The 23,803-nt window shown below is 48.0% G+C and overlaps 1 protein-coding gene across 17 annotated transcripts in view; it reads left to right on the top strand.

The window, feature by feature from the left end:
* The window catches only part of LOC138741615 (adhesion G protein-coupled receptor B2-like), a 711,436-nt gene that overhangs the window by 406,535 nt on the left and 281,098 nt on the right, over window positions 1-23,803 (top strand). For all 17 annotated transcript variants that reach the window (XR_011343611.1, XR_011343612.1, XR_011343613.1 and 14 more), the window contains one exon: window positions 3,197-3,323. Coding sequence is in view for 14 of the 17 variants with exons in the window: in XM_069895953.1 (XP_069752054.1) it covers window positions 3,197-3,323 (127 nt within the window). In the remaining 3 variants the exon portion in view is untranslated. The remainder of the gene's footprint in view (window positions 1-3,196; window positions 3,324-23,803) is intronic.

The following is a 23,803-nucleotide window of genomic DNA, read 5'->3' as shown; positions in this document are numbered from 1 at the left end:
GATGTTTTTTCACACGAGGATGAATTTCAGGAGATTCATTATTGGAAGCTCTAGCATAATCTTTGAATGTTGGCAACCCTGAATGAACAAAGCATTTGTCAGGAGGTTGGCTGCTGTAATGAGCACTGCCTCAGGTTCAGCCTTGGCTCTACCATCTTACTGTCTCTTGCTGTCCATCTCAGCTTTGCTGGAAGAGCTGGAAATCCCAATTAAAAAGTGAATGAACTTCATTTCCTCACTCCTGAGATTGTTATGCTCAAAACAGGAGGATTTGATCCTTGAAGGGCAAGGAACTTTGCCCGCTAGCTGACATGGTTGACTTCAAATGTTACCTTGAATGACAAAACCCAGATCCTTCATCAACTCCTTTTCCAGAACACTGAACCCTTTCTTTTGGAAATGAGGCATCCCCTCTGCCCTTGTTGATGAAGCCCTCACGCACCTTTCCTGCTGCACACACCTCTCCCCAGACAGAACAGAAATACCCATCTTTCATTCCATCAGCCTCTGTATCTGATCCCTAGTCGTCTGTCATTTCGGCCAGATTTAAGGTAATCTCAGTGTCAGTCACATCTTCCCCCTCTTTCTGCTTTCTGAGAGGACCCCTTACTGATTCACTGATCTGCTCATCCCTCTCCATCCATTCCTCCTCATCACCTTGCCCAGTATAGACTGCCTCACCACTCTCTAGAGAACTAAACTGCTCTTTCAGGTGAGACGGAGCATCGCTCGCAGATGCTTGCAACGTAGACTTTTCTGTATTGGAGAAGTTCGGTGACCCTCTTGGACCTCCAATCTGTAACAGTCATCTCAAGCTTTAACTCTGTCATCCCATTCCTTCGCCGACTTCATTCTTCTCTTCTGCTTCAGAGTGGCCAAAGTCAAATTGGATGAATGTCTTCCATTTTCATCAGATGGCTGACACCCCATTAGCATGAACATTAAATGTTCTGAATTCATTTCAATCAGCCCTGATATTTACTTCCCCATCGACTCATCCACCCACTTTGTGTTCTCAGCAGACCCATTCACTGTCTCACACCTGGTTTCATTTGCTCCCCTTCCACTCCCCATTCAGGTTCCATCGACCAGCCCCGTTTCCCACCTGGTTCCACCTGCTCATCATCCCCTTCTCACCGGAGGCTTTGCCTCCTCCTCCTCCTCCTCCTCTTGACCCAAACCTTGACTTGCACTCCGCTCCGAGCTGCTTGCTGAATCCTCCAGGGTTTTCTTTTTGCTTCCAGATTCCAGCATCTTTTTATTTTCACATTAAACTCGGCAATATTTGATCGCCATGGAATCAATACGGGGAGTTGAGGAAATGCCTGCGCGACTCAGGGCTGACGCTCAGCGAGCACCGTCATGGCCAAAGATTGACAATGTTGAACCCCCCCCCCCCCCCATGAAAACGGACATCGAGTCCGAGTCTGGGCCATTGGCAAAGCTCTTGCTGGGGAGAAAGGGGAGGGAATCGGTCGGGCGGCTCAGAATCGATGAGTGAGCGCAATTGTGGGGTTGGCGCGGACGATGGGACCGGTGCAGGCAACTTGGCCGCTCAGCAGTGAGGTCGAGGCGGGAAGAAGTTCCCGCAACAAGTGACCGGGCGGGAGGGCAACTGCGGGGGGGGGGGGGGGTGACACCGGTCCTCGCACGGAAGGGGGGGGGTGACACCGGTCCTCGCACGGAAGGGGGGGGGGGGTGACACCGGTCCTCGCACGGAAGGGGGGGGGGGTGACACCGGTCCTCGCACGGAAGGGGGGGGGGGGTGACACCGGTCCTCGCACGGAAGGGGGGGGGGGTGACACCGGTCCTCGCACGGAAGGGGGGGGGGGTGACACCGGTCCTCGCACGGAAGAGGGGGGGTGACACCGGTCCTCGCACGGAAGGGGGGGGGGGTGACACCGGTCCTCGCACGGAAGGGGGAGGGGGGTTGACACCGGTCCTCGCACGGAAGGGGGAGGGGGGGTGACACCGGTCCTCGCACGGAAGGAGGGGGGGGGGTGACACCGGTCCTCGCACGGAAGGGGGAGGGGGGGTGACACCGGTCCTCGCACGGAAGGGGGGGGGGGTGACACCGGTCCTCGCACGGAAGGGGGGGGGGGTGACACCGGTCCTCGCACGGAAGGGGGGGGGGGTGACACCGGTCCTCGCACGGAAGGGGGGGGGTGACACCGGTCCTCGCACGGAAGGGGGGGGGGGGGTGACACCGGTCCTCGCACGGAAGGGGGGGGGGGGGTGACACCGGTCCTCGCACGGAAGGGGGGGGGTGACACCGGTCCTCGCACGGAAGGGGGGGGGGGGGTGACACCGGTCCTCGCACGGAAGGGGGGGGGTGACACCGGTCCTCGCACGGAAGGGGGAGGGGGGGTGACACCGGTCCTCGCACGGAAGGGGGGGGGGGTGACACCGGTCCTCGCACGGAAGGGGGGGGGGGTGACACCGGTCCTCGCACGGAAGGGGGAGGGGGGGTGACACCGGTCCTCGCACGGAAGGGGGGGGGGGGTGACACCGGTCCTCGCACGGAAGGGGGGGGGGGTGACACCGGTCCTCGCACGGAAGGGGGGGGGGTGACACCGGTCCTCGCACGGAAGGGGGGGGGGTGACACCGGTCCTCGCACGGAAGGGGGGGGGGTGACACCGGTCCTCGCACGGAAGGGGGGGGGTGACACCGGTCCTCGCACGGAAGGAGGGGAGGGGAGGGGAGGGGAGGGGGGGAGGGGAGAGGAGGGGGGAGGAAGAGGAGGAGGAGGGGAGGGGGGGTGGGGAGGGGAGGGGGGGTGGGGAGGGGAGGGGGGGTGGGGAGGGGAGGGGGGGTGGGGAGGGGAGGGGGGGTGGGGAGGGGAGGGGGGGTGGGGAGGGGAGGGGGGGAGGAGGAGGAGGGGGGGGGAGGGGAGGAGGGGAGAGGAGGGGAGGGGAGGAGGGGAGGGGAGGAGGGGAGAGGAGGGGGAGGAGGGGAGGAAGAGGAGAAGGAGGGGAGGGGTGTAAATGACACTGCCAAGTTGTCCGCTCAATGGTGAGGTCGAGGCGGGAAGAAGTTTCGGCAAGAAGTGAGCGGGCGGGAGGAAGCGGTGGGGGGCTCGGCCATGCCCCCGGGGGCGTGGGCTGCCCACGCGTGTGCGCTCGTTTCATGGCTCGCCGTCGTGCCTTGTTTCGGAGGGAAAGCAGCTGATGTGTCTGTGTCCTGTTTCAATCGCAGAGCTCCTGGTGCTGGCAGCTGGGACCCTCACAGCTGTGAAACAGTCCACAGCCCCGCATCACGCACCAAATGCCGGTGTCGTCGCCTGGGCACTTTCGCCATATTCGCCGAGCGAGCGAGGGATCCGGTGAGTATTGGGGAAGTGAACGGCCTCTCGCTCGATTCATTGCTCGCCATGAAAGGGGGAGAAGACGCGCTCGCCTCCTCCCGTGGTCTGGTGCTGCCCTTTTCACGCAGACCTGCTTGGAATTTGCTGGCACGTCGGATACTTCCCGGACCTGGTTTCCGCGGCTCACTTTGAACTTTCACTGCTCTGGGCTGTTCTGGGCACAGAGGTGAATGGTCGAGTCGAGGACAGAAGTTCATGTCATTGTTTCATGATTGGAGTCATTTGGAAGTTGACCTCGTTGGGTGGAAGAATCTGTTTCAACGTGGACAACAGCTCAGTCCTGGGTTCCACCACGGGGCAGAGGGGGGGTGGGTGGGGGGGGGGGGGGGGGGGGGGGGTGGGGGGTGGGGTGGGGGGGGGGTGGGGGGTGGGGGGGGGGGGGGGGTCTCCTGAGGTCCATGCCTTTTGGAAAAGAGATCAAGGACTTTCATCCACCTAAAATAGAAGTGGAACTGGAGGAACTATTAGACCCTGAAGGGTTGTCGAGCAGCAGGATTTCAGTCGGAGCGTCGCGCACTTTTTCTGGCTGGGGGGCAGGTCGAATAAACAGGGATGAGTGTGATGGAAACCTTTTCAAAGGTCATTTATTGGAAACATTTTTGTCTTTCGATGATGCCCCCTTTCCATTTTCAATGTGGCACCGTGATTCCGCCTCGGAAATCCTACTGGCTGTAAGTTGATCTTTGACTGAGGGGTGTCCCAAAATTAAAGTTCACTTGAGGACGTGTTGTCAATACCGGTTATGTATTTCATCTCGATTGGGTTGAAGCCCTTTTTAAGGGCCGCATTGATGATTCCTGCTGTCGGAACAATGTGGATGCATAATTTATTTTTATCTGATTCATTTGAAACTGTGCTGTCACCTGAAATGAATGCCAACCCAGGGGTTGGTTGATGTTGTCTATCAATGTGATCATCTTGTCACATTTTGTCCCTGTGGATAAAAAGAAAGACGAAAAAGTGTATGAACTCTTAGGGAAAAGCCACCACCTTGATTTGTAATTGTATCTTCTCAGTTCTCTAAAGTACTCCCAGAACTTCCACAGTTGTTACCCACTTATTTAATAGAGTAAACACTGAGAAGTTGCAGGACTTAGCAGGTCAGGCAGCATCGCTGGAGAGAAATAATTAGCCAATGTCTTGGCATGGGACCCTTTATCAAAACGACAAGGTTTTATTTTAGTATGTGCTGTGTTTCTTTCTTGGTCTCCTTTTTGGAAAAGGAGGTGTCACTGCTGTAGAACTTTTTTAGAACCTTTCTAATCGTTCATTGATTCCTGGAATGGAGATGTCATAAGGTTATTGAATGAAGATCTACCGGGACCCATGCCTGAAAAGGGCGCACAAAATCAGTGAACGGGCTCGAAAGGCCAGCGTGGCCTGTGGCCTGTTTCCGCTCCGTAAATGGTGATCTGGAAAGGCCAGCATGTATTTCCCAGCTCTTTTTGTTTTGAGAAGGCAAGCGTGAACCTTAGCCACCTTTCACCTGCATCTATGTTGTTTGATTGATTTTTGTCCCTGCAGTAGCTGGTACTAGGGTCAAATCATACTTTCCTCCTAAAATTCTCCTGTCTTTTTATTTGTGTCTTGTTTTATTAATGCTTGTCACTGCTTTCCTTACATAAATGACACTTTTTTTCTGCACCCCTTCCTCTTTGTAAAGACTTCTAGTGGAAAGGTCCCTTGGATTGGTCTTGTTGGCTTCTGGTATGTCAATTCTATTGTCACACGTTAATCTAATTTTTTTTGCCTTCTACTTCCTTTTAATTTTCTAAAAATATTTTTAACGCCTGAGCATCTCCATGTCCTTCCCTAATGCTCTTGAAAAGGTGTTGGTGATTTGACTTCATGAACCATTGTAATCCTGTGGTGCAAGTACTCACACAGCACTGTTGAGCAGGAATTCCAGGTTTTAGATCACTGTTCCCTTTGTCTTTTTGGATGTCAGATCGAGTGGATTTGGGAGAAGCTGATGGACTCTCTGGAATGCACGGTGCAGGTGGTACACTGTGCATCACAGGGCTTCGTTTGCTGAGAAGTAACAAATAGAATTGAACATAAAATGAATAGAAAATAGCTCACTTTTGGATTTCATTGATGAGTCAGATGTAGTTGGTTGGGGTCTGATGAACTCTTGCAGTAATTATGAATGAATGAGAATTGATGCCATAAGGGCAGCACAGTTAGTCTAGCGGTTAGGGCAGTGCGATTACACCAGTAACCCAAATTTGATTCCAGCACTGTCTGTTAGGAATGTATAGCTCCTTCCTGTGTCTGCTTGGATTTCTTCCAGATGCTTTAGATTGCCTCTTATCCTTCAAACACTTATGGGATTTGTAGGTTTATTTATGTATTTGAGCGGTTCATGCTTGTGGGCCAAAGGGCCTGTTACCATGCTGTATGTCTAATTTTAAATTTATATACGTGAATACTTAGATTAATTAATATTAATACAGTAATGAACTGGGCTGGAATGACTGACCTTGAAGAACCACATCCAACATCCTTAGTGTGGCTACATTGGTACTTTCCCTTGGATTCCCATTAACATGCAGCACTAACCATTACACAAACCAGTCTCTCCTCCATTAACTCTAATTTTACCCCACGCTAACGTGGGAAAGCAGCCATCCTGTTAAAGGACACATCCCAACCCAATCACACTCTCTTTTCCATCCCCTCCCTTAGTCAGAAGATGCATAAGTTTGAAAGTGTGCACTTTCAGATTCAAGAAGATTTCTTTCCTTCTTTTATCAGGCTATACTATATTCTCACATTTTGTCTTGTGTGAAAATATGCTCTGCATTTTTTCAGAATCAGAATGAGAATTTGTTGTCATGAACAAGTCATGAAATTTGGTGTTTTATGTTCATATTATAATCAACTTACAACATTACTATTAAAAAAGAAAAAGAAAAGTGTATGAAAAGTAAAGCAGTGTCTTTCGTTCATTGATTCTTCAGGAATCTGAAGGTAGGGGGAAGAAGCCGTCTTTGTACCGTTGAGTGCTCGTCTTTAGACTTCTGTACTTTTTACTGATGGTAGCAGAGTGAAGAGGGCATGGCCTGGGTGATGGGGGTCTTTGACGATAAAGGCTGCTTTTTAAAAACACCACCTCATGTAGGTGATCTCGATGGAATGAAGTCTGGTGCCTGCGATGTCGCAGGCTGAGTTAACAACCCTCTGGAGTTTATTCTTGTCCTGAGAGTTGGCGCCTCCATACCAGGCAGTGATGTAACCAGCAAGAATGCTCTCCGCGGTCCACCTGAAGAAGTTTATGAGAGTCTTCGGTGACATAGTGAATCCCCTCAAACACCTCACAAAGTATAGCCGCTGGCAAGCCTTCTTTGTGATTGCATCAACATGGAGGCTCCAGGACAGATCCTCGGAGATGTTGACACCCAGGAATTTGAAGTTCTTGACACTCTCCACTATTGAGCCCTCGATGAGGACTAGGATGTGTTCCCCTGACCTCCACCTCAATCATCTCCTGGGTTTGGCTCAAGCACAAGGTTGTCGTCATGACACCACTCAACGAGCTGATCGATCTCCCTCCTGGACGCTTCCTCATTGCTGTTTGTGATTCTGCCGACAACTGTGGTGTCATCGGCAAACTTGTACATAGCAGTGGAATTAGACTTGGCCACACAGTCATGGGGGTAGAATGAATAGAGCAGTGGCCTAAGCACACGTCCTTGGGATGCGGATGTGTGGATGACCAGTGAGGATTTTTTGTTTATTACATCACAGATTTTATTCTTGCACTACCTGTTGTACTATGTAAAGGCTGAGTTACTGAGATAGCACAAAATAAAGTTTTCTGCCGTTTTTGGGACATGATACAATTTTTTAAAAGTTAAATTCAGTTTACTGCAGTTTTGCAAGGGTAACTTGTCACCACCCTTGATTGAAAGTTGCCTTGATGTCAAGGATGGGATCTCATTTCTAGAATTTAGCTATTTGTTTTATATCTAGACCAAGGCTGGGATGAGATCTGGATCCAAATGGTCCTGTCTGGATATTGGTGACAAGGTTATCGGTAGGTAAGTGGTTGGTAATTAGTTAGATTGAATTTGTCTTGCTTTTTGTGTATGTGATTATAGATAAGCAGTTGTTCACATTGTCAGGTAGTTGCCAGAGCTGCAATCATACTGGAACAACATAGCTGAAGGCACAGCTAGTTCTAGATCACAAGTCTTCAGTGCTATAGCTGGGATGTTGTCTGATTCTATTGGCTTTGCAATATTCACAGTTCTTTCACAGTTCTTGATAGCGCACAAACTAAATTGAATTGACTACTTGAGATCTAGGGGGCATAGGCTCAAGATTCAGGATAGAAGATTTAAGATGGAGATGAGAAGGAACTGCTTTTCCCAGAGAGTGGTGAATCTATGGAATTCTCTGCCCCTAGAAGCAGTGGAGGTTACCTCAGTAAACATATTTAAGACCAGATTAAATAGATTTGTGCTTAGCAGGGGAATTAAAGAATTATGCGGAAAAGAGAGGTAACTGGAGATGAGCTCATCATCAGATCAACTGTGATCTTATTGAATGGTGGAGTAGGCTTGATGGGCAGAAGGCCTACTCCTGCTCCAGTTTCTCATGTCCATTTATTGATCATCATGGAAAAAATAAGGAAAATAACCATCATCTGTTTTAATTCGATGGTCAACAAGTACAATACCTTTCCTATCTTTAAAAAGGAAATAAATCAACCCTGTTCAAAGACATATTAGAACAGTAGAGCACAGGAACAGGCCCTTCAGCCCATGATATTTGCCCTGAACATAATGCCAAATTAAACAATGTCTGCTGCTTGCAGATGCTACATATGCATAATGAACACTGCCAATGTGTCTGTTTCCACCACTACCCATTGTAGCCTGCTTCAGGTACCCACCCCTTACTGTGTTTATTTTTAAAAACTTTTCCTGACCCTCGCCCTAAAGTCCTCTAGAATTTGACATTTTTACCCTGACTATCCTTACTCTGCATCTCTTAATTTTATAAACTTCTGTCAGGTTTCCCCACTCCAGAAAAGACCACCCTTCTCATCTTCTTCGCACTTGTATCCTCTAATCCAAGTTACATCCAGGTAAACCTCTTTTGTAGTCTTTCCAAAGCACCACATCCTTACTTTAAATGATGATCAGAGTTGCGCACAATACACCAAGTGCAGCCTAACCAGTTTTGAACAGCTGCCAGGTGACTTCCTTGCACTCTTATCAATGCTCGGACTAATGAAGGCAAGCCTGTCACAAGTCTTCATTATCACTACATCTACTTGGCCACTTTCCAAACTATGGATCTGGACCCCCCCAGGTCCCTTTGAACATCAGTGCAATTAAGTCTTGTCATAAACTATACTTTTCTATGGCATTTGACCTCCCATATTGCAACAGTTCACATTTATTCTGATTAAACTCTGAACTAGTTCCAACTATATTAGAATTATATTGAAATGGATACAGCACAGATCTTAAGAGAGTGAGGATAATGTAATCATATAGTTTGCTTTTTAAAAGGACTCCACTAAGGTACTAGACAGCGGACTTGTGTTCAGAACATGTGGATTGTGAAGACATATTGACAAACTGGCAGTAAACAAAAAACTCTAAGAATAGGGCCTAAAAGTAAAGTAGCTTTGAAAGAATTGCATATTGAATTGTTTGCCATGAGTACTGATACAGTAAACAACTTGCTATCCGGGTAAGTTAACCCACACTTAAGAACAGCAGGTAGTGCAATAATAAAATAAGAGTGTAGAGTTATTACAAAGACAAGTGCCAGATATCGAGAAAAGTACAGTTAAAACAGTGGAATTACGTCATCTTTTACCAACAAGAGGACCATCTAAGAGTCTGATCACAGTGGGAAAGAAACTGTCCTTGAATCTGGAGTTTTGTGTTTTCAAGTTTGTGTATCTCTGCCAGCCAGTTCCTCTTGTATGGACCACAAGGATTTTTCAACAGGCTGAACTCAGAACTCACAACCCGTCTTCCAAATGGGGTTTAAACAAGCTGCCAGCTTCCAGAAGCCACTGCAGAACTTGAACTGATTTCTCTCTCTCTCTCTCTCTCTCTCTCTCTCTCTCTCTCTCTCTCTCTCTCTCTCTTAGAGAAAGCCTGTTTGATCTTTTTTTCTCTCTGCTTGCAAAACCACATGACCTTAGAACAGCAAACTGCAACCAGACAGATTGCAGCTCCGGACCCAATATTCTGAGCCTGTTCATCAGTTGCTTTCAAAACAATCATCCATTTACACCTGCTTTTGAAATTCTTTAGCAAAGCAGTCTACTTGTTTTATTGTCTTTGGAAAGGCTCTCGGTACCTCCGTGATTGGCTTCAACCAAACTCTTGCATTTTAAATGAGATCAATTTTGTGAAGTGTTTGTGTGAAGTGACCTATACTCTAAACCCCCACAATCTATCTCCTTTAAAAAAACATATCTATATACAGTATAAAATATAATATATCCATCACACTGTCTTTCAGACCAGTCCTATCGATCTCATTCCCCCGCATATTTCAGTATCATTCATCCCCTTTTAAAGCCATTTCACTCATTGTATTCTTGAACAGGAGAGATGAAGAAATGGAATAAGACAATGTTAAGCTGTGTTCAATAGGCCCCCACAGAAATTTTTATTTTTTGCAAAGGGGTAGACAAAAAGTAGTTGCCACAAAGAATTTGAATTTAAGAAGTACCCAAGTAGATATTAAGCCATGTCATTATTCTCCTAAGTTGCAGCCTATTTTCCTGAATCTGAGGTCTTTTCTGGCTTTTTGTGCTTTATTCTAAGAATGGAGCACCATTCCATTTGTTATCTTTCACATGGATATATATTTTTGCCATGAAAGTTTTCTTGGCAGGGTCAGATGTTATTCTGCACATATGTGTACACAGTATTCAGCTGGTATTGCTGGGTGGTAATCAGAAGTAGGAGCCAAAGCTGATTAATTTCCAGTTTTTCAGTGGATAAATAATGTGCATAAATGCACACATGTTGAATTCTTCTTGCACAGATGCAGCTGGTGTAGACAGCAGACCTCTCATCCTAATTAAACAACTGCTGTCCTCAAATGGCATACTCTAACCTTCCTTCTACCTCAGTGTGTGGAGGAATAGTTAACACAGATACAGCTCAGTAAAATTGAATTGTACATAGGATTTTGGAATGATATTCTATACTGTGCTCTGTTTCTGCATTGTGACGTAATGTAGCCTCACAAAATAGGAATAGTGTTAGAGTTCTACAGCAGTAAAATGGGTTGTTCAACCCAACACGTCTATGCTAACCTTTTTTCCCATCAACACTAATCCAATTTACTTGTATAAGAACATTAGCACATTACAGTACAGGTACATGATCCTCTATCTGGACATCTAAAATCTGGAAAGCTCCAAAATCCGGCAAGTGGGGAGAGAGGGGGCAGCGCAAGTCAGGCGGCCGAGGGACTGACAGCACGAGTTGGGCGGCTGAGGGACCGGCGGTCGGGGGAGGCGGCCGAGGGACCGGCGGTCGGGGGAGGCGGCCGAGGGACCGGCGGTCGGGGGAGACGGCCGGGCGGCCGGGGGACCGGCGGTCGGGAGTGGCGGTCGGGCGGCCGGGGGACCGGCGGTCGGGGGTGGCGGTCGGGCGGCCGGGGGTCGGGGGAGGGGACCGGCAGTCGGGGGACCAGCGCTTGGGGGAGGCAGCCGAGGGACCGGCGGTTGGGGAAGATGGCCAGGCGGCTGGAAGGAGGATGGGATGGATATGGCAGCACAATTTGGGTGGGGTTTCTGAAATACAGAAAAATCTGAAATTTGGAACACACTGTCCCCCAAGGGTTCCAGATAAAGGATCGTGTACCGGTACAGAAACAGGCCCTTTGGCCATTCTAGTCTGTGCAAAACTATATTTCTGCCTAATTTCACTGACCTGCATCCAGTCCATAATGCTCCATCCACCTCCCATCCATGTACCTGTCCAAATTTTTCTTAAATATTAAAATTGAACCCACGTTCACCACTTCAGCTGGCAGCTTATTCCACATTGCCACCACTCTGTATAAAGAAGTTCCCCCTAAACTTTTCATCTTTCACCCTTAACTCGTGTACTCTGATTTGTATCTCACCTACCCTCAATGGAAAAAGTCCACTGGCATTTATTCTGTTTGTACCCCTCATAATTTGAAATACTTTTATAAAATCTCCCTTTGTTCTTCAAAGCTCTAGGGAATAAAGTCCTAACCTGTTTAACCTTTCCCTTTAACTCAGTTCCTGAAGTCTGGGCAAAATCTGAGTAAATTCTGTGTGAACTCTTTCCATCTTATTGCTATGCTTCTTGTAGGTAGGTGACTCAAACTGCACACAATACTCCAAATTTGGCCTCACCAATGTCTTGTCCAACTTTAACATATCATCCCAACTCCTATACTCATTAATATGATTTATGAAGGCCAATATGCCAAAAGCTCTCATTACAACCCTTTCCACCTGTGATGCCACTTTCAGGTAATTATGTATCTGTATTCCCAGATTTCTATGTTCAACTGCACTCCTCAGTGCCCGACCCTTCACCATGTTTCCTTTCTTGGTTTGTCCTTCCAAAAAGCAACACCTTACACTTGTCTGCATTAAATTCCATTTGCTATTTTTCATCCCATTTTACAACTGGTCCAGAAACTTATGCAAGCTTTGAAAGCCTTCCTCGCTGTCTACATTGCCTTCAACATTTGTATCATCTGCAAACTTGCTAATTCAATTTACCACAATATCATCCAGGTCACTGATATGGATGACAAGCAACAATAGTCCCAGCACTGATCACAGAGGCCCACCACTAGTCACTGGCCTCCAATCTGCAAAGCCATCATCCACCACTATTCTCTTCTGTCCAGCCAATGTCAAATCCAGTTTACTACCTCACCATGAATTCCGAGTTTCTGAACCTTCCTGACTAACCTCTCATGAGCACCTTGTCAAAGGCCTTACTAAAGTCCATGTAGACAACATCCACAGATTTTTTTTCATCTACATTCCTGGTAACCTTCTCAAAAAATTCTAAGGTATTGTAACAGATTTATGTTAATCTTTAATTTAATGTTAAACTATATTTCTCATATATAAAAATGTCTAGTGAAGTAAATTATAAAATACTGCATCTGTATTCTTAGCTGTAGGCTGATAGAGAGTCACACACAGGTCACACACAACACATAGAGTACCATTGTTTTCAAGAGTGTTCATTCTTGGAGTCACAGCATCTTGGACAGGCAGAGCGAATAGGTTACAAGTTTGTCTTAATTATTCAAGAACTGTGGAAGGAAGCCATCTGTTTTTAATCAAAGCCATTTAAGCCTCTTGAACAGAGATGAGATCAGAGGTTGTTATGGATATGGAATGGTTTTGAAAAAGGAACAAAATTTTGATAGAAATAAAACTAATGGTCATGGGTATTCAAAAATTGGGATTCACCTTGGTGATTATGTAATGGTCACATGATTTGGAGTAATATATTACCGAATTCAGACATTTTGAGTTCAGTTTTGGAAGAGTTTGGAGAGTAACTGTCTTTACTGTAATCTCCATTTATCAAAAAAAATCATGATTTTCTGACTACTTTTACTTGATGAAACATCACTTAAATATCTACAGAAATTAAAATAGACTCCTTACAAAATCTTGTCAGAACAGTTATTAAAATACTGGTTAAGTCTGAACCTTGTAGAAGTTGAGAATTCAATGAAATCCTTTGAAATGATGCTCCACAATCAAATACTATGCAAAGTTTCTTCTTTTGTGGATGTATAACTCCATGATGAGGTAAATACCATTTTTTTTAACCATCTGCATGATCATTCCATTCTGCCACCACTCTCTGAGTGAAGAAGCATCCTCTAATATTTCTCCAAAAGTTTTTCCCCATTACACTTAATTTATGCCCTCTTGTTCCAACCTCCCCTGCCCTCAGGGAAAAGTGTCTTCTCACATCTAGTTTTTGTATTCCCTTCATAATTTTAAATACCTCTATCAAATCCCCTCTCAGCCGTCTACATTCCAATAAATAAAGTCCCAGTCTCCTTAATCTTTTTCCGTACTCTAGATGTTGTAAGCCAGGCAACATTTTTGTAAATCTTCTCTGCACCCTCTCCACCTTATTTATATCCTTCCTATAATTTGGAGACCAGAACTGTACACAATACTTCATACCTGGCCTCACCAATGCCCAGCTCCTATACTCTATGCTATGATTTATGAAGGCCAGCATACCATATGCCTTCTTAACCACCCCATCTACATGGGAATCCATCTTTAAGGAACTCTGTACCATAACTCCAAGATCCCTCTGTTCCTCTGCATTCCTCAATGCCCTCCCCTTAACTGCATATGTCCTAGTTTAGTTATTTTTCCAAAATGCAGCACCTCACACTTGTCTACATTAAATTACATCTGCCATCTTTCAGCCCACTTTTCCAAACAAACCAAATCCTTCTGTAGTCCAAGAAACCCTTCCTCACTATCCACCACTCCCACTATTTTCCTATTGTCTGCATATTTGTTTACCAAGTTAACCACCCCATCATCCAAATCATTAATATAAATGATAACTCACTTGTCACAGGCTTCCAACCTGACAGTCAGTTGTCTACCATGACTCTCTGATGTCTATCTTCCAGCCACCTCTGAACCCATCTCACTATATCTCTGTTAATCCCTAATGACTGAACCTTCTTTACTAACCTTACATGTGGAACCTTATCAAAAGCCTTACTAAAATCTAAATAGCTCACGTCAACTGCTCTATCTTCATCCACTTTTCTTGTCACCTCTTCAAAAAACTCAACAAGATTCGTCAAACATGACTTTCCCTTCACAAACCCATGCTGGATGCCCCTAACCAATCCCTGCCTATCCAAATATTTGTACATACTATCTCTAAGAATACCCTCCATAACTTTCCCCACCACGGAAATCAAACTTACTGGCCGATAATTACTTGACCTACACCTTGTGCCTTTTTTAAACAATGGAACTACACCCTCCTGCAGGCACGGTTGCAGCGGTTGCAAGGGAAAATTGGTTGGTTGGGTGTTGGGTTTTTCCTCCTTTGTCTTTTGTCAGTGAGGTGGGCTCTGCGGTCTTCTTCAAAGGAGGTTGCTGCCCACCGAACTGTGAGGCGCCAAGATGCACGGTTGGAGGCGAGATCAGCCCACTGCCGGTGGTCAATGTGGCAGGCACCAAGAGATTTCTTTGTACCTCTTTGGTGCACCTCTGTCTCGGTGGCCAGTGGAGAGCTAGCCATAGAACAAGATCTTGGGAAGGCGATGGTCCTCCATTCTGGAGACGTGACCCACCCAGCGCAGTTGGGTCTTCAGCAGCATGGATTCGATGCTTGCGGATTCTGCCAGCTCGAGTACTTCGATGTTGGTGATGAAGTCATTCCAATGAATGTTGAGGATGGAGCGGAGACAGCGCTGATGGAAGCGTTCTAGGAGCCGTAGGTGATGCCGGTAGAGGACCCATGATATGGAGCCGAACAGGAGTGTGGGTAGGACAACGGCTCTGTAGGTCCTGCCTGAGTCCAACTGAGGTAACGGCCGCATCGCAGGGAGAGACCGCCAGCCGAGACCGGGCCTGCCTGCACCGCTGCCCGAGCACCGAACACAGGCTGCCGTCGCCAGGCAAACCCCGGCAGCCCGCACAGCCCGACCGTTGGCAGTCGAGCCCCGGGCCGGGAGCGGTCAATGAGAACTGTATAGTGTATTTCAGAGTTTAATCATACCAAGCCATGATACAGGCAGTCAGCACATTTTCCACTACACATCTATAGAAGGTTGCCAAGGGTTTCAATTTCGTACCAAACCTCTGCAAACTCCTGAGTAAGTAGATGCGGTGACATTCTTTCATCTCGATGACATTCGTGTGTTGGATCCAGGAAAGGTCCTCCGAAATAGAGTCTTGCAGGATTTTAAATTTGTTCACCCTCTCTACTTCTGATTCCCCATTGATCACTGGATCGTATACCTCTAGGTTTTGGTGATGTTGAGTGCAAAGTTGTTGTTAGTGCTCTATTCAACCAAGTTTTCAATATCCCTACTGTATGTTGACTTAACACCTCTTTTACACAACCCACGACCATGGTATAATTGGCAAATTTGTAGATAGTGTTATTGTCCTACCAAGCTACACAGTCATAGGTGTAAAATGGGTAGAGCAGGGGGCTAAGAACACAGCCCTGTGGTGTTCTGAATCCTTGCTGATTATGGTCCTGAGGTGAGAAAACCCTGGGTCCAATTAGACAGTGGTGTATTGAGGCCCAGGTCTTGGAGTTTGCTATTAGGATGAGTGTTGTCAAGTTTTGAGGAGGTACCAGGAAAGTTGATGAGGAATGGCCATGGGTGTTATGTACATGGACTTTAAAAAGGGCTATTTTGAACTGCGCAGTAATGGACAATGAACCAGACAGTGTTTAATTTTTGTGTGTGTGTTGTACCATTATAGTCCAGACCAAAATATAGAAAGTTACTTCAAAGTTCTGTGTTGAAGTGTAGGCGTTTGAAATTTGATGCCAGAATTAATGATGAACTGATGGGAAGAATGGAGTAGTGGCTGCTATAGACTGACAAATTCTCTTTCCTTTGGATTTGAAGAAATGTCTGTCCCCATGAGCTGTGATCATAATTACTTCTGGTCCTTTTGTAAGCAAGACTCAAACTGGGTGGCCTCCACCAAGCTTTCAAGACCCTGGCACTGGTCTCTTCGAGTGGTTTTCACTATTAGTCACATTCAAAATGAAACACTTTGCTTCCCAAAAGACCATCCTGGCACAGGTCAATCCACTGAAAAGGCCCACAAAATGGCTGTCAACAAGAGTTGCTTCAAAAAGCTGTTTTCTCTTCAGCAGTCAGCATGGTTCTCCCTTGGCAAAATCACAAGGTCTTTGCAAATATATCAAATCTGGAACAAACATTTCCACAATTCTTCCAATGTATCAAATTGTCAGTGGTCTGTGACTTGTAATAGCGCTTGTGTGAACTGTGACCATTCAGTTCCTCCTGTCTATACCATCCCTTACAGTGATAATCTCATTTCATTATAATGGGATCTTGAAATAGGTCTTTGACAAGATCCTGCACGGAAGGTGGTCAAGATGGTTCAGTTGCTTGATATTCAGGTTGAGGTAATAAATTGAATTCAACATTAGCTTCGTAGGAGAAGCCAGAGAGTGATTGTAGATGATTACCTCTCCTGTGACAAGGGGTGTGCATCAGGAATCAGGGCTGGGTCCATTGTTGTTTATTTTCCAGATTATTGATATGGATGTCAATGTGGTAAAATGACTCAGATAACATAAAGATTCAAGGTGTAATGGAGAGCGAGGAAAATTTTTAAAGCTTGCAGCAGGGTCTGGACCAGGTGAAAAAACAGGCAGCAAAATGGCGGATGGAATTTAGTGTGGAGATGTGTGAGGTGTTTTACTTTGGGAGGACCAACCAAGGTAGGACACACACAGGAAATGGTAAGGCACTGAGGAGTGCAGTACAACACTGCAAATACAGAGATATAATTCCCTTAAAGTAGGATCGCAGGAATACTAGATGGTTTAAAAAAAAAGCTTTTAACATGTTAGCCTTCATGTACTGCGGACATGAGTTGGAATGTTTTGGTGAAGTTGTACAAGACATTGGTGCCTGCCCCATTGATCACCGCCAGTGGGCTGATCTCGCCTCCAACCGTGCATCTTGGCGCCTCACAGTTCGGCGGGCAGCATCCTCCTTTGAAGATGACTGCAGAGCCCACCTCACTGACAAAAGACAAAGGAGGAAAAGCCCAACACCCAACCCCAACCCACCAATTTTCCCTTGCAACCGTGCCTGCCTGTCCCGCATCGGACTTGTCAGCCATCAACAAGCCTGCAGCTGACGTGGACATTACCCCTCCATAAATCTTCGTCCGCGAAGCCAAGCCAAAGAAGAAGACAAGACATTGGTGAGGCAAAATTTGTGTTTTAGTCAATCATTTGACAAGAAAGATATAAATAAGATTAGGCAAGTACAGAGAGACCAAAGATATTACTGGGACTTGAGGAAGTGTGTTGCAGGGAATGGTTACACAGGTTAGTATTTTATTCCCTGGAGTGTAGAAGAATGAAGGGAGGTTGGATGCAAGTGTATAACATTATGAGGGTTTTTTTCACTGATGTTTGGTGAAACAAGAACTAGAGGACATGGGTTAAGGGTGAAAGGTGGAATTTTAAAGAGATTATACGAGAGAACTTCTTTACATAGAGTGGTTAAAAGTGCGGAATGAACCTGCCAGTGGAAGTGATGAATGTGAGATCAATTTTGACATCGAAGAAAAGTTTGGCTTGGTACAAAGCTGGGAGGATGTATGGAGGGCTATGGTCTTGGTGCAGGTCAATGGGACTAGGCAGAGGACTGTTTTTGTCCTGCAGTGCTCTGTAGTGCTCTATGGTTCTGAAGTTGCAATAATGGACACAGACCTTTTGATGGTTGTTCAATTCATGTAATAGCTAGGAATTTATCTGCCTTTTGTTTGGTGTAGTCAATAACCCCTTTACCACTGACACCCTCTCCCAGGAATTAACTGGGACTGGGTCCAGTGGAAAAGAAACACTGTACGAATGCCAGTGTCAAATGACATTACTTCAAGCTCGGGATTAACCACCTTTACCCCTACTCATATGCCCGGCATTTGCTGACGCCGGCGTGCTGATGAAACCAGTGGAAAAAGGACAGCAGAAAGTCACCCGTTTCCAGTTGAAGGTAGAACACTCCAATCCGTGGGCATGAGTGTATTCAGTGGAAAAGTAATTAGTGTCCCAGTTAGTGGTGGCCCAGTGGAAACAGCACAAAGGGCTTCCTATCCCAGGACACTGAGATATCGGTGGAAAAAAGCCTAATAACTGAGCCTCAAAGCACAGCAGCCTGGGGAGTTCTGAAGAATTATCACACTCAGAATGAATACTTGTCTCAGTCCCAATGGTCCAGCCCTTTTTTCACTTCTGTGACTTCTAGCTCTGAACTTCTCAGCCAGGGAAAACATCCAATGCATAGCTAAAGTCCAGGGAAGCCCAGCCTGATCAACCTCTCCATATATGTCATTCTAAGATCCAATCTGTTGAATCTTCACTGTACTACGTCCTTGCTAATTACACCCTTCCTTTGGAAAGGAGAACAAATTTTGTGCAATACTCCAGGCTCACTGAGCCCCAACATAATTGTACTCAGAACTCCTTACTTTTGCACACGTCTTATTGCAAACACTGTCAGGGTTTCTATTTTCTTTTTCAATATTTTTATTAATTTTGTCAAGTAGATGTTACTAGATGAAATATTAACAAATTACAAAAAAAAACTGTTTACAGACATGTGCAACATTTTAAAAAACCCCACATCACCGCGTCGTGACATCATAATGTTCGGCAGCTGATTTGCTGGAATTTGTAGTGCCGCTACATGGGTGTCCCCCCCCCCCCCCAGAACTGGCTCAGAAAGGTCCAGTTCATTTGTCTTTGGCAGCCAGTCACACTGTGGAACTGTGGGTGAGGTACAGGTCATTCTAACCCAATGTGTGCAGCTTTTGACCAGTCCAATGTGAATGTTTGAGGTTCTCCCACAATGTTTAAGATGCACATTGTCCTAGATCTTCGTAGCACTTTATATGGTCCTTCGTAAGCTGTTTGTAGGGGTGATCCATGTGTGCCCCTTCAGATGAAAACGTACTCACAATCTCTGAGTTGTTGGAAAATTGCATGCCTTGTCTAGAAGCTGGAATGGGAGCTAGTTTTCCTACCTGCTCCAGCAGCTTGCACTTAGTAAACCTGTCAATGATGGTAAATAAATATCAGAATCCCTTGGACACTGGGATTGGGCTGAAGATATCGGTGTGTACATGGTCGAATCTGTGCTTTGGCAGTTCGAATGGCTGGAGCAGAGCTTTTACATGCCCTTGTACCTTCAACTTCTGGCTGTCCACGTACGTCCTCGCCCAGTGAATGACGTCTTTCTTCAGGCCGTGCCAGATGAATTTGAGATACTAGGTGGAATGTTGGCCTAATGGAGGGATGCAATAGGCCATGAATGGCGTCAAAAATGTGGCGCCTCCATGAGCCGGGAACGATAGGGTGTAGTTGTCTTTTTGAGACTTCACAAAGTAGTGTATTGCCCTGAGGTCCGGGCAGGTCCTGGAGCTACAGGTTTGTAATGGCTACTTTATAGTCAGGTATCTCTGCATCTTGCCATTGAGCCTTTGCCAGGTCAACATGTTGGGAAAGTGCGCATACTTGTTGAAAAGCAGCATGGGAGAGAGCATCAGCCACCTTTTTCCGGAGATGTGCTCTATCTTTGGAGAGAACTCTGAAATGTAGATAGTGACGCTGCCGACGGGCTGACCAAGGGTCCGACGCTGCCGACGGGCTGACCAAGGGTCCGACGCTGCCGACGGGCTGACCAAGGGTCCGACGCTGCCGACGGGCTGACCAAGGGTCCGACGCTGCCGACGGGCTGACCAAGGGTCCGACGCTGCCGACGGGCTGACCAAGGGTCCGACGCTGCCGACGGGCTGACCAAGGGTCCGACGCTGCCGACGGGCTGACCAAGGGTCCGACGCTGCCGACGGGCTGACCAAGGGTCCGACGCTGCCGACGGGCTGACCAAGGGTCCGACGCTGCCGACGGGCTGACCAAGGGTCCGACGCTGCCGACGGGCTGACCAAGGGTCCGACGCTGCCGACGGGCTGACCAAGGGTCCGACGCTGCCGACGGGCTGACCAAGGGTCCGACGCTGCCGACGGGCTGACCAAGGGTCCGACGCTGCCGACGGGCTGACCAAGGGTCCGACGCTGCCGACGGGCTGACCAAGGGTCCGACGCTGCCGACGGGCTGACCAAGGGTCCGACGCTGCCGACGGGCTGACCAAGGGTCCGACGCTGCCGACGGGCTGACCAAGGGTCCGACGCTGCCGACGGGCTGACCAAGGGTCCGACGCTGCCGACGGGCTGACCAAGGGTCCGACGCTGCCGACGGGCTGACCAAGGGTCCGACGCTGCCGACGGGCTGACCAAGGGTCCGACGCTGCCGACGGGCTGACCAAGGGTCCGACGCTGCCGACGGGCTGACCAAGGGTCCGACGCTGCCGACGGGCTGACCAAGGGTCCGACGCTGCCGACGGGCTGACCAAGGGTCCGACGCTGCCGACGGGCTGACCAAGGGTCCGACGCTGCCGACGGGCTGACCAAGGGTCCGACGCTGCCGACGGGCTGACCAAGGGTCCGACGCTGCCGACGGGCTGACCAAGGGTCCGACGCTGCCGACGGGCTGACCAAGGGTCCGACGCTGCCGACGGGCTGACCAAGGGTCCGACGCTGCCGACGGGCTGACCAAGGGTCCGACGCTGCCGACGGGCTGACCAAGGGTCCGACGCTGCCGACGGGCTGACCAAGGGTCCGACGCTGCCGACGGGCTGACCAAGGGTCCGACGCTGCCGACGGGCTGACCAAGGGTCCGACGCTGCCGACGGGCTGACCAAGGGTCCGACGCTGCCGACGGGCTGACCAAGGGTCCGACGCTGCCGACGGGCTGACCAAGGGTCCGACGCTGCCGACGGGCTGACCAAGGGTCCGACGCTGCCGACGGGCTGACCAAGGGTCCGACGCTGCCGACGGGCTGACCAAGGGTCCGACGCTGCCGACGGGCTGACCAAGGGTCCGACGCTGCCGACGGGCTGACCAAGGGTCCGACGCTGCCGACGGGCTGACCAAGGGTCCGACGCTGCCGACGGGCTGACCAAGGGTCCGACGCTGCCGACGGGCTGACCAAGGGTCCGACGCTGCCGACGGGCTGACCAAGGGTCCGACGCTGCCGACGGGCTGACCAAGGGTCCGACGCTGCCGACGGGCTGACCAAGGGTCCGACGCTTTACCAGAAGCAAAAGCTAATGGTTTCTGGTCTGTAAAGACAATAAAGTCTCTGCCCTCGAGGAAGTAGCAAAAGTGCCTGAACGCCTGATAAAGCGCCAACAGCTACTTGTGAAAGGTGCTGTATTTGGCCTCTGTGTGGCAAAGATGTCAGCTGAAGAATGCTAGTGGCTTCCATTGTTTATTCATATATTGTTCTAGCACTCCTCCCACCGGCATGTCAGACGCATCTGCTGATAAGGTGGTTGGCGTGCCCATTTGTGGGTGATCAGCATGGTTGCACTTGCTAGTCCATCTTTGGTCTCCCGAAAGGCATTTGTTGTTGTCTCCATCCAGCAAAGTTCTTTTTTATTCTGAGACATCAGGTCAAAAAGAGGCTTCATGATATGTGCTGCAGCGGGAATAAAATGGCAGTAAAAATTTACCATCCCAAAGAACTGATGGCTTTGGGAATCTCATGATGGCCTCCACTTTAGTGGGTAGCGGAACCATGCCCTTGCATGTGATTCTGTGTCCTAGGATTCAATGATCGACTATCCGAACTGGCACTTTGCTGAATTAACCGTGAGCCCGAACTCTTGCAAGTGGCTAAAGAGTAAATTCAAGTGTTTTGAGTGTGCTTCGTGGGTATGGCTGGCGACGAGAAGGTTATCTAAGTAAGTGAAAATGAAGTCCACTGCATCTATCAGGCGGTGAAAAGTTTGCACAGCTTTTTTTAACCCAAAGGGCATGTGCAAAAATTCAAATAAGCCAAAAGGCGTTACAATTGCTGTCTTAGGAAAGTCTTTTGGGTTAGCAAATATTTAGTGGTAAACATGCACCGTATCTACTTTTGAGAGAATCCTGGCCCATAAAGATTTGCTTTAAAATCTTGTATGTGGGGCACAGGATAGTGGTCTACTGTTGTGGAGTTATTTAGACATCTGTAATCGCCGCAGGCTCCCGTGGCTTTGGGCACCATTTGTAACAGTGATGCCCATAACCTAACTGACCTGCCTAACTCCTCCATTTTGGTGAAAAACTGCTTCACAAGGTGCAACTTTTCAGACAGCAGTTGATGGGCTCTGGCATATACAGGCGGTCCTTGGGTCAAAATATGGTGGCTTACACCATGTTTCACAATACCAGTGGAGAACTGGGGAGTGACAACATCAGTAAAGTATTTGACGATTCTGGCAAATTCATTTTTTGTACATTCGAGGGCATGCGGATAACCTTGAATCTCCGAGGCAGAAGGTTTGGAAAGTCATGCTGTCCACCAAGCGGCGTTCTTTTATATCCACCATTAGGGATTGTGCGCGGAGGAAGTCTGCTCCCAACAACAGCCAGGACACGGCAGCAAGGGGGAACTTCCATGTTAACTTGCTGGCATCGAATTTTGCAGCCAAAGTTCTTGTCCCATACGGACAGATGGGGCTGTTATTTACAGCTGTAAGGTCGGGACCTGCTCCTCTGGTACGAATGTTGAACCTTGAAGTAAGAAGAATGCTAACCTCCGAACCATTGTCCATGAGCAATTTTTGCCCTGAGAGTTCTTCCCAGTCATAAAGTAGGCCGTTTTGGAGGCCAGTCGTTGTAGCCATTTCCCAAGAAACCATAAGGAGCACAGCATTTGTGGGCACCAGTACTCCAACATTGGTGTTATAAGCACCAGCTGCTAGTCTCTGAGTCACATCTGTCCGTTGGAGACCGTGTTCTCATTGTTGTGACTCAAAGGTACCTTGGGGCATGATGCAGGATTTATTTTGATGGGCTTCATTCCCTGCTGCTTTGCACGCCACCAGATGCCCGCCTGTGTGGCCACTGCTCAAGGGTCGCTGAAATCCTTGTTGGATAACATGAAATGGATGACTACTGGCAAATGCTGTAGAAATAGCTGTTCAAAGAGCAAGTACAGCTTGTTGCCGTCCGCCAGTGCCAGCATGTCACCCATAAGTTCTGAAGGGGCGTGATCTCCCAGACTGTCGATGTGGAGGAGCCGGCAGCTTGCTCATGCTGGGAGAGCCCATAAATATGGAGGAGGAGTATTTCAGCGCCTCATACTTGCTGTGCGGTGGTGGTTTCCGAAGGAAATCCACATCGCGGCCAGCTGAGTCCTGATCCAAGGAGCTCACCACATGGTAATACTTGGTGGCATCCACCTCTATTTTTATGTCTTTGGGTTACAACATCCAGAAGACAGGCAATTTTAGGGATATTGCTGCGCTGTCCATCGCTGATCCAAATTTTCAGTTTAGGCCAATTGTAGCCACTGAGGGTAATTCGAGAGGGGAGAGTAATGAGTCACAGTTGAGAGGAAGTTCAAACAAAACTGTTTACAGACACGCACAACTTTTTTAAAACCCCATGTCACGCACCCTAATGACATCGCCACATCGTGACATCATGACATTCGGAGGCAGTCGCTGGAGCTTGTTTGGCCACTACAATATAATAATTAAAATGGTGGTAAGATCTAAAAAAACTGTATTAATTATCAATCCCCTCCCTTCAGAGGCTACTGGCTGGAGTGTCT

Source organism: Narcine bancroftii, chromosome 8 (genome assembly GCF_036971445.1).
Source record: "Narcine bancroftii isolate sNarBan1 chromosome 8, sNarBan1.hap1, whole genome shotgun sequence".
Lineage (NCBI taxonomy): Eukaryota > Metazoa > Chordata > Chondrichthyes > Torpediniformes > Narcinidae > Narcine > Narcine bancroftii.
Note: the sequence above shows the minus strand (reverse complement) of the source record. Positions and strands in the feature narration are given on the sequence as shown.